Source organism: Nylanderia fulva, unplaced genomic scaffold (genome assembly GCF_048542155.1).
Source record: "Nylanderia fulva isolate GAGA-0341 unplaced genomic scaffold, ASM4854215v1 Scaffold9, whole genome shotgun sequence".
Taxonomy (NCBI): Eukaryota; Metazoa; Arthropoda; class Insecta; order Hymenoptera; family Formicidae; genus Nylanderia; species Nylanderia fulva.
This window is the reverse complement of record NW_028191026.1, coordinates 1,283,479-1,296,396: the sequence shown is the minus strand read 5'-3', so window position 1 is coordinate 1,296,396 and position 12,918 is coordinate 1,283,479. Positions and strand designations below refer to the sequence as shown.

At 31.3% G+C, this 12,918-nt stretch overlaps 2 protein-coding genes across 7 annotated transcripts in view; one reads left to right on the top strand and one right to left on the bottom strand.

Moving 5' to 3' along the window:
- Positions 1-12,918, top strand: part of LOC114946631 (uncharacterized) — a 180,635-nt gene that overhangs the window by 69,534 nt on the left and 98,183 nt on the right. The window contains exon 1 of one of the 5 annotated variants that reach the window (XM_085489645.1): positions 6,709-6,775. The exons of 2 other annotated variants lie outside the window; for them this stretch is intronic. The gene's annotated coding sequence lies outside the window, so the exon portion shown is untranslated. Of the gene's footprint in view, positions 1-6,708; positions 6,776-10,222; positions 10,917-11,567; positions 11,730-12,918 lie in introns of those variants that run through there. 2 more of the 5 variants (XM_085489646.1, XM_085489644.1) reach the window with 2 other exon arrangements.
- Positions 1,674-12,346, bottom strand: LOC114946625 (facilitated trehalose transporter Tret1). Of its 2 annotated transcripts, XM_029323226.2 has the most exons (6): positions 11,738-12,346; positions 10,568-10,734; positions 4,680-4,876; positions 3,854-4,267; positions 3,106-3,683; positions 1,674-2,924 (listed from the first exon to the last, which is right to left on the bottom strand). In XM_029323226.2, the coding sequence occupies exons 2-6, from the start codon at positions 10,600-10,602 to the stop codon at positions 2,598-2,600; spliced, it is 1,551 nt and encodes a 516-aa protein (XP_029179059.1). In that variant the 5' UTR covers positions 10,603-10,734; positions 11,738-12,346; the 3' UTR covers positions 1,674-2,597. The 2 variants fall into 2 exon arrangements, with proteins under 2 accessions (XP_029179059.1, XP_029179060.1); XM_029323227.2 differs by lacking the exons at positions 10,568-10,734; positions 11,738-12,346 and adding an exon at positions 8,192-8,525.

Genomic DNA, 12,918 nt, shown 5'->3' with positions numbered 1-12,918 from the left:
TGCTTGATAATGAATATACAAGAGAAAAATTCAAAGACACAAACGCACTCTTTTTCATCTAGGAAGGTATATAGCTTTTTTTTGAATTTTCTTATTAAAATAATTTTGTGGAAAGAAAAAGAAAAGAATGACAAATATACGGTAAAATATTATTTGAATCGAAGGTTTGATTAATATGAAAAATTGTATGCTTGACAATGAATATACAAGGGAGAAATTCAAAGGCACAAACGCACTCTTTTTAATCTAGGAAGGTATATAGCTTTTTTTTGAATTTTCTTATTAAAATAATTTTGGAAAGAAAAAGAAAAGAATGACAAATATACGGTAAAATATTATTTGAATCGAAGGTTTGATTAATATGAAAAATCGTATGCTTGACAATGAATATACAAGGGAAAAATTCAAAGGCACAAACGCACTCTTTTTAATCTAGGAAAGTATATAGCTTTTTTTGAATTTTCTTATTAAAATAATTTTGGAAAGAAAAAGAAAAGAATGACAAATATACGGTAAAATATTATTTGAATCGAAGGTTTGATTAATATGAAAAATCGTATGCTTGATAATGAATATACAAGAGAAAAATTCAAAGACACAAACGCACTCTTTTTAATCTAGGAAGGTATATAGCTTTTTTTTGAATTTTTTTATTAAAATAATTTTGGAAAGAAAAAGAAAAGAATGACAAATATACGGTAAAATATTATTTGAATCGAAGGTTTGATTAATATGAAAAATCGTATGCTTGACAATGAATATACAAGGGAAAAATTCAAAGGCACAAACGCACTCTTTTTAATCTAGGAAAGCATATAGCTTTGTTTTGAATTTTCTTATTAAAATAATTTTGGAAAGGAAAAGAAAAAGAATTACAAATATACAGTAAAATATTATTTGAATTGAAGGTTTGATTAATATGAAAAATTGTATGCTTGACAATGAATATACAAGGGAAAAATTCAAAGGCACAAACGCACTCTTTTTAATCTAGGAAGGTATATAGCTTTTTTTGAATTTTCTTATTAAAATAATTTTGGAAAGAAAAAGAAAAGAATGACAAATATACGATAAAATATTATTTGAATCGAAGGTTTGATTAATATGAAAAATCGTATGAAAAGATTTTAATCAAGTTTAATACTTTTTATCTCTCATCTCTTTCTCTCTATCTATGAAAAATAATTAATTCAATTCTATTTAAGGATCTGTAATGATAAAATAAACAGATTTTGATGTGATGGATCATTAGATAATCTGCATAAATAGATGTTTCTATTTTGACGTGTGCAATGATAATGCTTAATATGTACATAGTATAAGCAGAATATGTCATCCAACTATTTTTGTAGCGTGAGAAGTGAGTGATATAAATCTATGTCTCGTAAATAAAGACAATCACGCGTTCCATCTACAGCAAAAAGGAAGAACCACGAGTTCTCTCTTATTCTATTGATTATTATGCTCTCCATTAATTATATTTTAATTTTATATAATTTAAACGACACTAAATCTCTCTTATTAGAATATTATTTCATTATTTTTAATCGATTTATATATTAAAATAATGAAATTATTACTATAGTAATAAAAGAATTTAAGTACGTGAAATATTTAATAGAATTTTTAGGGATGGATTATTTTTTAATTTGCTCATTTATAAAGCATGTAAATTATATAACAAAGCTCTTTATTTAATACGTATAATTATAAAAAAGCATAAAAACTAATATATACAACATTTCTGTTTGTTAATTATGTTTTATTCAAATTTTGTCATTCTCTCGAGAATGCATAAATAAATTATTTAATGAGTTTTATGATTTATCGAAATATATATCTTTTATATTTAGTATTAAAAATCACAGATGAACAATATATGACAATTATATTTTTTAGTACAGTGAAACCTTAATTCTACTTACAATCAGACGTTACACATCTTTATTTCTTTCTCTTTCTCTCTATTAAAATATATCTATTATAATTTCAATAAAATACATATGTAAATCTTCACAAAAATAAAAAAGCTTCTATAAGCAGTAACAAATTTAAATCTTTTTCTCGAGCATTTCTCTACTCGAGAGTTAGGAACGCTTTGTGGCAGCTATTTTCTTTTTATGAAATAAATAAGACTGTTAATTCTAACATTGTCAATACATTATTGTCACTTCAATTTGTTCGCAGAAATCTTTTTAAGAAAATCGCATAATTTACGAGTCTAATATCATATATGTCATATAACTTTCTTCTCTCCGCTATATTATTTTTCAATCAATCAATCTTTACATATCTATTATCTTTGAATCGCATTACATTATTCATAGAACAGCTCTTTTTAAGGCACAATTCCTTTCCTCGTTCGCATTACAGCAGAAAATAAACCGCATAATGTATTTAATTACACATCTCATAGTTTTTTGCATTCAATTATATCACCCAAGATTATGTAAAATTCCGTTTAAAAAAAAGCGGAATTACGTAATTCATTGTCTATATGATTTTTAACAGAGAATACTTGAACTAGTTTGAATAATTTCCGCGAAGAGCAAGATATATCCGAAAAAAGCGCGCATTGCTAAATTATTAATTTAATTCTACAATCTACTCTCGATATTTTCGTCGTGTACGATCGCCGAATTCGCGACCGCCCATTTCTCCTTGATGACGTGCTGCTCCTTCTTAGGTCGATTCTTCAAATTCTGTATACCAGCGAAATGTTCCTCGATCTCCATCAAGGTTCTGTTCTCGGTCTCGGGTAGCATTATGAACAAGAAGCACAGACCGGCCAAGTTTACCAGAGAATTGAAGATAAACGTTCCGGATAGTGTTATGCCTCTTATCATGTAGAGGAAGGTTTTATTCGCGATCGATGCTAGAATGTAACCAACCATCCCGGAAGCACCGGTTGCGCTGCTGCGCACCTATATTTTCAATATAAATTTCCAAATTATTCACGAAACGCAAAGCTAAATCAATAATGCGGTATAAGCACAAGTCTATATAGATATGTTTAAAATCAGTCTGAATTAAATTTATATTAATTTAATTTCTATATAAGATCAATAAGACAAACATTGGTGAGAAAGAGACAATCACACGCACCTCGACCGGATACACTTCGCCTATCAGAACCCAAGGTAGCAATCTGATTCCGAAGCTTGATACGAAAGCCGCACCAATCATGAGAGTAGTCGGCAACCAGGCGTATGTGGCTCCGTCAAAATACTTGGCATCGTTCAGATAACCGTAGACAGCGGTGATGAAGAAGCACAGACCGGTCCCGGTGACCGATATGAAGGACAATTTGCGTTTTCCCAAGAAATGGATCGTCACCACGCAGATTGTGGTACCGACCAATTGAGCGACGCCCATAAACACCGTGGCCGTGTATTTGTCGATCGGTGCCTGGAGTTTCTCGAAAATAAGGACGGCAAAGGTCTGCAAGGTCGAGGTGCCGCCGAAAGAGCTGATGAAGAAGGCTGCGCTCACCAGGATGAAAGGCCGATAAAACGTGCGTTTAGTATACGATCGCCAGATTTCCTTCTTCTCGGAATCTGCGTTGTCGACCCGCTTCTGGACCGTCTCGCAAATCGTCTGAAACTCGTCCTGCACCTGCGACGGACTCGCCCAACCTCGCAACCAGCAGAGAGCCTGTTCCGATTCCGCGAAACGACCCTTAGCTGAGAATAATCGGGGTGTGAAATTAGTTGGAATTCATTAATATTTAGTAAATGTTTGAGATATTTCTATTTTATTTATATTTATTTTTTTTAATATTTTAATACATATTTTTAATAAAAATATTTATTAGAATATTTTTAAAAAACATAAATAATTGGCGAGACATCACCTGCGAGCCAGTGCGGGCTCTCGGGCACCAAACACAAAGCGAGAAAACAGACGACCGGATAAACCAAGTTGATGATCGCCACCGTTCTCCAGTGGGCCAGACTGCCACTCAACATTTGCGTGAAGACACCCAGGATGACTGCCATCGAGGAGGTCGCCGAGAGCATTCCGCGCAACTTGGGCTGACAAACTTCGGCTACGTAGGTCAGGACAGGCGCCTCCAAGAAGCCACCCGTCAGACCTGTCATTGCTAGTGCGGCAAATAACATGCCAGGATTACTGGCGTAATAATATATCAGCCAGGCAATCACGAACGGTATATTTGTCAACATCATTGTTCGTTTCCTGCCCAAATACTGTGACAACGGTCCGCTTACGAGGCAACCGATCGGCACGAGGAACAAGTTCAAACTGCCTGCGAAAAGGGGAATACATATTAATAATTAAAAATATCAATAAAATGATTTATTAAATAAATTTATTATGAAATAGAGAGAAAATTTTAATATAATACATAATTATTAAATATGTATGATGATTACATCATCAAAAATAATTGGTGTATAATAATTAAATGTAAATTAAAATAATTTAAACATGTGTAATTTATATATATATCGATATGATTTATAATATAAGTATATTTATACATATATTTTTAATATTAATTATTGGAGACATGAATTTGAATTTTAAATTGCGAAAATTATTTTATAAAAAAACAAAATTAGATTTTTTTTTTTAATTCTATGTACATTTGTTTCGAAGGAAAGACTTTGAAAAATTCTACACTATTCTCAATACTGAATTTATAAACTGATTCTTACTAATCCACGTTAATTCTTCTGTTGTGACTTTGATATCCGAATCTTCTTTCTCTAATGCTGGAATAAGGATAGTCACGAATCCTAAGGTTGATCCGAAAGTGAGCAGCAGTAAATTTTTGGCAGCGACGGCGCAGCATTGTGGTACTGCTTGTCGAAGTTTGGAAATGTACACTACTTCGACTGATTTGTCATCATTCCTAAAATGCAAATAGAAAAGCTGCATAATTGTAATGCACGTACTGATAAAAAAATACATTATAATGATATAATTATGGAGAATCGATATTTGCAATATTTCCTTAACACAAGGATTAATCATAATTATTAATAAATAAGAAGATTAATTTTGATATTCATAATTTTTGATATTTATTGAAGTACAGATTTTTAAAAGTTATAGCCGCATCAATTATTCAATTAAAATTTTATTGAAAGAAAGAGAGAGAGAGAGAGACATGTTAGTGTATATAGAATAGTTTATAAAACATTTATATGCGTTAAACTCTTAATAAAAGATATAGACCCAGTATTTATAATGCATGACTTGTGAAAACGATAACTGCTCACGCTTTAAAACAGTATCGTAATAATAGATTTTGTTTCTCGTAGAAGATAACGGCAATATTATTCATTGATGAAGGAATGTAATAAAAAAATTTCATTGTTTCCAAAGTTTTTCTATATAAATTTTCAGATATTTATTCTTTTGTTTCAATATCGACGCAATTTTTCCATTTAAAATTACTGTAAAATTACTCTAAAACTATTTGGCGCTACAGTAAATCTTATTGTTAGAGAACTTAGCATACTTTAAAGATCTTTAAAAGTCTACGTGCACCACATTGAACTCTCAATCAGTCAAATAAATGACCTCAAATAGAATTTACATAACTCAGATGGTCGGAATAGAAGTCTCACAAATTCGCGATGTCAAATGAATTTATTTGCTAGACGATTAAACACGCATATATAATTAATTAGACACACAAGCTATAAGAAATTATCTTACTAAAGATATACTGCTATTATAGATTAAACTAGTATCGATTATGCAATTAATTGGATGACAAATCTAACAAGAAACATATATTTACATATAATAAATGATTTTAGAATATATTATCACATTTTCAATGCAATGAATAAAGATAGAAGATAATTACACGTAGACTCATATATATGCAAATCAAAATAGAATAAAGATAACAATATATGACACTTCGTGTAATTTCTCTATTGAGAAAAGTACACGAGTTTACTGAAACGCAATCTTTCCACCTTGCTGAAGCATAATGACGATCCATTTACAACGCCTTTCACTTGATGTAATCGCATTGCTTTCGGCGACAATCTCTACAGCGATTCTGAGATAGAGTTATTTAATGATGCAATTGACCAAAAAAATTTAAATTTATCGTAAGTTACTTTTTATACGTCAATAAACGACTGATCAATTTTTCAATCAATTTATTTTTGAGATGTCGTTGGTCATTAACAAACTCGGCGACTGCAATTTCATATTGATTTTTTTATATTTCTTAAATTATACACACACTTTTTTGTATATAATATTTATTCATTAAAGTAAATTATTTTACAATAATTTTGACAGAAAATTAAAACCGAGAAGACTTGTCGATTCTTTTTTTTTTTAGTTATGCGACATTATAACATATTTGCCTTCACTTTGTTAATTATTTCGTGAAAAAATATTTTAATAGGTATCTAATACTATAAATTATAATGCAAAAGATATCTGTGAAAGATGTGAATGTATATTGAATATTATGAAATTATTTACAATTTATAAATAAAGGAAGAGTGCGTAGATGATAAGATCTTTCTGTGATTAAGAGATTAAAATAATTCGATAATGCCGATGTGAGTTTTCGCGGAAATTGCCAAACCAATTTACGATGATCCACATGTTACGTTGCGCAAACGTTAAAGAACACGCGCGATGATTACATAAACACGATGACGATTGAGGCACCTTTTGTGTCCAATCATGTCAGTTTGAAACCGCTAGGCATCGCACGAAGTACCGGCAAACAATACGACGATTAGTGCGAATGGATTATTTACGCAAGGCCGCGGTAAAACATTCTTTCCTTAATCGGTCTTTCGCGCCTGCATATACTTTGCAATAATTCCTCTCTTTTTTCCATATTAAGTCGTGGGAATGAATGTACCACTTCGGGATTTAAGTAAGGCACGTCGCTCGCGGATGCGTGTCATTCCATCATTCTGAATGAAATGAACCTGACGATGATGTAACACGACCGACCATGTAACGCGATCTCAATTTGCCACCTGTCCGAGCATGAAAATGTGTGTTTCTCGCATACACTCTCGCACTTTTACTATTTCTACCAAGAGGCCTCTTATATATGCACAATAAAAAATAAAAATACGCAAATTTACAAAATAAGTATGAGATGTGACACATAAATTTTGCAAACGCGCGGTTTTTCTTCGACAGTTTATCCAACGATTACTTCAGATTGATGATAAGTCTCGTTCGTCATAATTTTTAAATGTTAATTATTTCCAACATTAATTTAAAATTCTGTTTGGAAAATAAACGCGCAGACGAGTCAAGTATGGTTTAAAAAATTCTAGTTATGTAACATTTTTAATTGGACGTTCTTGACACGTCGAGAAATTTATTAATCGGTACTTGATGATATTTGCAATCAAACTCGGATGCGCTTCTGACAATTAAGTGTCTTTCGTCGCGTCGACTTTAACACCGCTTCACTTTTGTAGGATATTAATTATCCAACGACATTAAATGCAGAGAAGGAAACAGATTTTGTCTGAAGATAGTGCTTATATAGAGACGATTATTCGCGAGCCATTCGATTCCCAGCGACGTTGAGTTATTACATTTCACTATTAATGCACGGTGTGTTTACTTTGTAAATAACATAATAATGACGTTAAAATATGGTGGAATCTCTGCTATTCGAATTTTTATTATATTCGAATGTTTTACCGTTTGTGCAATGTTTACTTTCAAAAGAAAATGTGCATCCTAAAGCATTCGTAACGTTAGATAAATTATCGGGAAATTCGTTTAGAGCCGAACGCGAATATCTCTCTTTAAAATTTACTGTATAATATTTTTAACAATATAATTATATTTTTAATAATATTTTAATAAATAATATTTTTAACGAATATCTCTCGTCCTTAATTTACTGTATAATATTTTTAACATACATATATTCGCGAAATTTTGTTCCACTAATTGTAAGAAAAACTCCATCTGCTAAGTTTATACATCCAGGAATTTTAGAACATTTATGAGGTAAAAATATCACGAAATACGTGCAGAGAATATTTCGTGTTACTTGTATTTTTCATTTTTTTTTTCGCAGATAAACTCTATAATCTTTCTATTATCCGACAGTTATAGTTCCTTGCGTGATGTCTGTTCGTGAAAAACGAGAATAGATACGTGTCTCATCCTTATCATTGACATATAAGTAGTGTCGTTATGCACTTACGTCATTATGTGTCGCACAATAATTGAGCCAAACCCGCAAAAGAGCTCTTTTCCGGACTTTTCGAACGCGCCGCACTAAATGAAAACTTCGTGACAGTTGTCGGATGTTGCTTAACAGTGTCGATGAAACAATTATTGTATTAATGAGATTTCCCATCGTCGCACCTGATCGAATGCAAAGAAGCTTTCGCAGACACGATGTGTCTGATTGACGTAGAGAGTATTAACGAGTCTCGACGCATAAAGGCGGCATTAATGCAATAAGATTGTCGGCTAGTGACCCACTTGTAAAATGGCAGATACGATTATTGCCTTTCTATTGCAATTAATGATCTTTAATTGGTAGCGCGTCACTCGAATTGCATTAACATTAGAATTGCATGGGTTATTTATTGGATAATTTACAGTTTCGTTATCTAATCTATGTTTTACAATATGAGTAATAAACAAATAATTTTTTTCTGAATTTAATTCATCGGTCATTCATTACGAAGCATTTAAAAATGAATAATCAGTATAGGAAATATAATAATTTGTCTAATGATTTTACGATCAGAGTAAAACAGTTAATGTTTCAACAATGTTCTTGAAGGAAAGAGTTTTTTTGCAGTAATGTTAAACTTGTACGAGAATAATTTTTAATTTTGCATTTTAATTGCACTAATAAATAATAAGTTCATGGGTGCATTCGATTGTGACTCGGGTTTTTATTCTTTCGACAAAATATGTATATGTTACGTAAGTATATAATGACGTATGCCAGAATAATATATGTGAACAAAAAAGAGAAAATTGTTAGGATCGTTAGGGATTATGCGAATGGGAATTTAATAATAATATCTGACTTCCTGCAATTTCCTTAATGCCCCTACAGTTTTATTGATTAATTGTAAACTTATTAGCGTTAGCTAGCTTTTTCTAACATAGTCAATCAACAAAAATAAAAATATACATACGTTTATTACGAACATGATATAAATGCGATCATAAAATTTTAATTATAAATTTTAGGGAATCGCGAATATATAAACTGATATATGTACATAATTAAAATAATTTACGAAAGATGCAACAGTTATTTGTGCATTGCTTTTTTTTTAATTTATTGATATTTACTGTTCTTATCAATATTCCATTTTTTTATGTTTTGAAATTAATTAATTATCTATTAATCAGATGATTATATCATTTCGATTAAAAAAGAATTACTAGCAGAGTTTAGGTGAACCGAGTGGAACAAGTAACAAAGAGTAGACAATGACTGAATTCGTGATTAATATTATATAATAATGAATTTCATTCCAATTTATTGACATGATATTTCAATTTACATGTCAAATTTCGGATAACTCTTACGCAATAATATGTTGAGCAAGAAAGAATTAAAGATAGTAATATTTTGTCATTTCCTTTGTAATATACGTATGTACATAATCGTAAAACCATAATTTGTCATGCATGGCCACGAAGTTTAATTTTGTAAAAACCGGCAAATTATGTCACTAACACGTTTCTCTGTCACGGAATTCGCCTTGAAATCTATAAGATGTCGACATCGGTGCTCGTTCAAATTTTTAATTCTTTGTATCCGTTAGTTTGAGGTCGAATTAATTTTACATACATTTGCGATTGAGAACTGGTTGTGAAAGTTGATAAACCGACGTTCTAGTTAATCTCTTCGAGAAAGCGATTTGTTTTTGTTTGCAGATTATTAAAGCTGCAAGTTTTTTTAATATATATATATCCTGAATATTTGCATTAATTAAAACGTTCTCAATTAATACGAAGTAGTTGAGCTAGGCAATACGAATAAGATCTAACGGATTATTTAGCGTAATTAATTTTTAGAAGAAAATTCTCATGTCGTTCGAGAAATGTCGTTTAAAAAAAGAAGCATAATACTTTATTTAATTAGATAAAAACTTAAAATTTTTTTCTAAAAAAATAATAGCAAAGAGGTCTTATAGTTACAGATCAGCCTCGAAATTTAACACAAAATCTAATATTTCGTAAGATAAGATTAAAAGTTCTATTTTTATAGAAGCTTTACGAATTTGTGTAAAAAATAATAAAATGTTCTTTCTCTCTTCTTTTTCACAAATTAAAGTTATACGATTTAGAACAAAATATATTGTTTTCTGGAGATTCTCATTCATAATACTTACATACAGTTTCTTTTACGAGGAGGTTTAAGCCTCGTAAAAGAATGATTTATTATAATCATAAATATTCACGTGCAGAAAGAATAAGCTCTTTTTAACAACATTCTTTTCATACGAGAAAGAATTTCGCAGCGATGTCGCGATTGTGTAAAGGAATATGCGCTCGGAATCTCTTACGAGTCGTTTGTACGCAAAATACAAAACTGATGACGAACCTCTTTTCGTTTTCCACGCACTCGGATGCTGCCATCTCGATCAGCTTGCGATTCAATCTTCGGGTCTTTAGGGCACGTGAGTCGCTTGTGGTTTCACGCGTACCAGATTCTTCGTAGCATGTCGAAGGACGACAGTGTCGGTACTAGGATGACCTCCTTTCGAAGAACTATGTAAAATTAGATTTTTGCAATAAAGTCACCGATTCCGATTTCCTCGAAAATATGGCGCGAGAAAAGAATCGAAAGCAGCGAAAGAAAAGAAGAGAATTGCAATAAGTTCCGAGTTGTATGGACGCATTTCTAAGAAGTCGGAGGAATTGGATTTATGCAAACCGGTTGTGTATGCTCGGTTCGTTGTTACTTCAATATCTGTGTTTACATTTGATAAGCGTGCGATTTTGAAAAGTGTACGGAAGTGTAATTTGCATATAAATAGCACGCTAGAGACTAAGAAGTATAGCTTATTAGTCAAGAAACATTAATGGAAATTTATTCTGCGGATTTGTGTAATCTTCGCAATAAAATTTTCAGTGTAGGACACATGATTTTTTATCTGTTTTAATTTATCTTCTTTGATTAATTTTATTAATATATTTGAGATATGTAAATATACCTACTTCAAAAAATTTATAGATAGTGTCTTAGATCATCGTGCTCTTTTAACCATAAACAAAATTAATGAATTACAATAAATTGCATTAAGATATCTGTGGATTTGTGTAATCTTCGCAATAAAATTTTCAGTGTAGGACAGATGATTTTTTTATCTGTTTTAATTTATCTTCTTTGATTAATTTTATTAATATATTTGAGATATGTAAATATACCTACTTCAAAAAATTTATAGATAGTGTCTTAGATCATCGTGCTCTTTTAACCATAAACAAAATTAATGAATTACAATAAATTGCATTAAGATATTTGTGGATTTGTGTAATCTTCGCAATAAAATTTTCAGTGTAGGACAGATGATTTTTCATCTATTTTAATTTATCTTCTTTGATTAATTTTATTAATATATTTGAGATATGTAAATATACCTACTTCAAAAAATTTATAGATAGTGTCTTAGATCATCGTGCTCTTTTAACCGTAAACAAAATTAATGAATTACAATAAATTGCATTAAAATATCTGATCGTGTATGGAGAACGAGTTTTTGGTAAGTACCTTGATGCATCTACTTGTCATACAGGTTTCTTCCGCTCGCGATGAGTTCGACTGTGTGATTTTCGTGTCTGATTGTAAAAATATGAACAATTTTTTCAAAGCTTCTTCCACCGCAGAAAAAATTAATCAGTTTTTTCGTAATGTCATGACGCTTAACTCTCTTTTTTTATAGCGCTACTTCATTGAATTTAAGCGTCTCAAGTCCAGTATTGCGCTACAAGTGTCACGATATAAATTATACCAGTTTTCTCGTCAAAAATTAACTTATAATTCTGTCGAAAAAATATATTGCTTTTGCCAAACACAGTCGCACTTTTTTCCTCTATTCTCATTTATTTAAATTTTTCATAAAAAATCTCACAAAGGCGTGGCGGTTCTAAAAGTCTCTAGACTGTTTCTATTTTCCAAAGTCTTGCATTACAATCCAGAGAAGCGCGGGAAAGAGCGAAAAATTGAAATTATTCACTGAGAAAAATGTCTCGTCGCGTAAGGAAAAATATTTCGCGCTCAGTGGATGCGGAAAGCGTCCGAAGATTGCCGGTTTACATTATTATATTAGATCGGGACGCCGCGATGCGATGGACTAAACGACGCGCAGCGCGAAAGCCGCGGGCGAGCTGCACTTTCGATTTTGTGAGCTCCCTCCTTCGACATCTACCTTCCTCCTAACGGAGATTGGAGGCGAATCGGTACACGTACGTGTAATCATACGTATTGACCTCTTCCCTTCTCTTCTCTCACCTCCGGTCATTTTGCCGTAATTATATCCGCTGTACATGCACGCGATGATGAGCTGTCAGAATAACAGGATAGGTGATAGGATTAAGTAATTCGTGGATTTTCCGCATTGGAAAAAGAATTGGTTGCATTAACAAAAATGCAGTTCGAAAATGAACGAGAATTACTGGTTCAATCTATCAGAATACATTTTAATGCAACAAGATTGTATAAAATTTATTTGAATTAATATGAAAAAGATTGTCAAATAATTTTCTGAACATTTTTCTCTGTTCGAATGACATTCACCAGATGTAATTTAAAAATATATATTTTTATACGTAGGGCAATATAGATCGATTGTAAAATCGTTATAAGTTACGAATTTATTTTCATAAAAAAGGATTGTCTCTTTCGAAATTGATGTAATTACATTTATATAATTATATTATTGTATAATCACG

Coding starts and splice junctions, on each gene's coding strand:
- LOC114946625 (XM_029323226.2), bottom strand. CDS start 10,602: ATGGCAGCATCCGAGTGCGTGGAAAACGAAAAGAG. Junction 3,684..3,853: donor GAGCCCGCACTGGCTCGCAG/GTGATGTCTCGC, acceptor GATTATTCTCAG/CTAAGGGTCGTTTCGCGGAA. Junction 2,925..3,105: donor GCGAAGTGTATCCGGTCGAG/GTGCGTGTGATT, acceptor TTGAAAATATAG/GTGCGCAGCAGCGCAACCGG.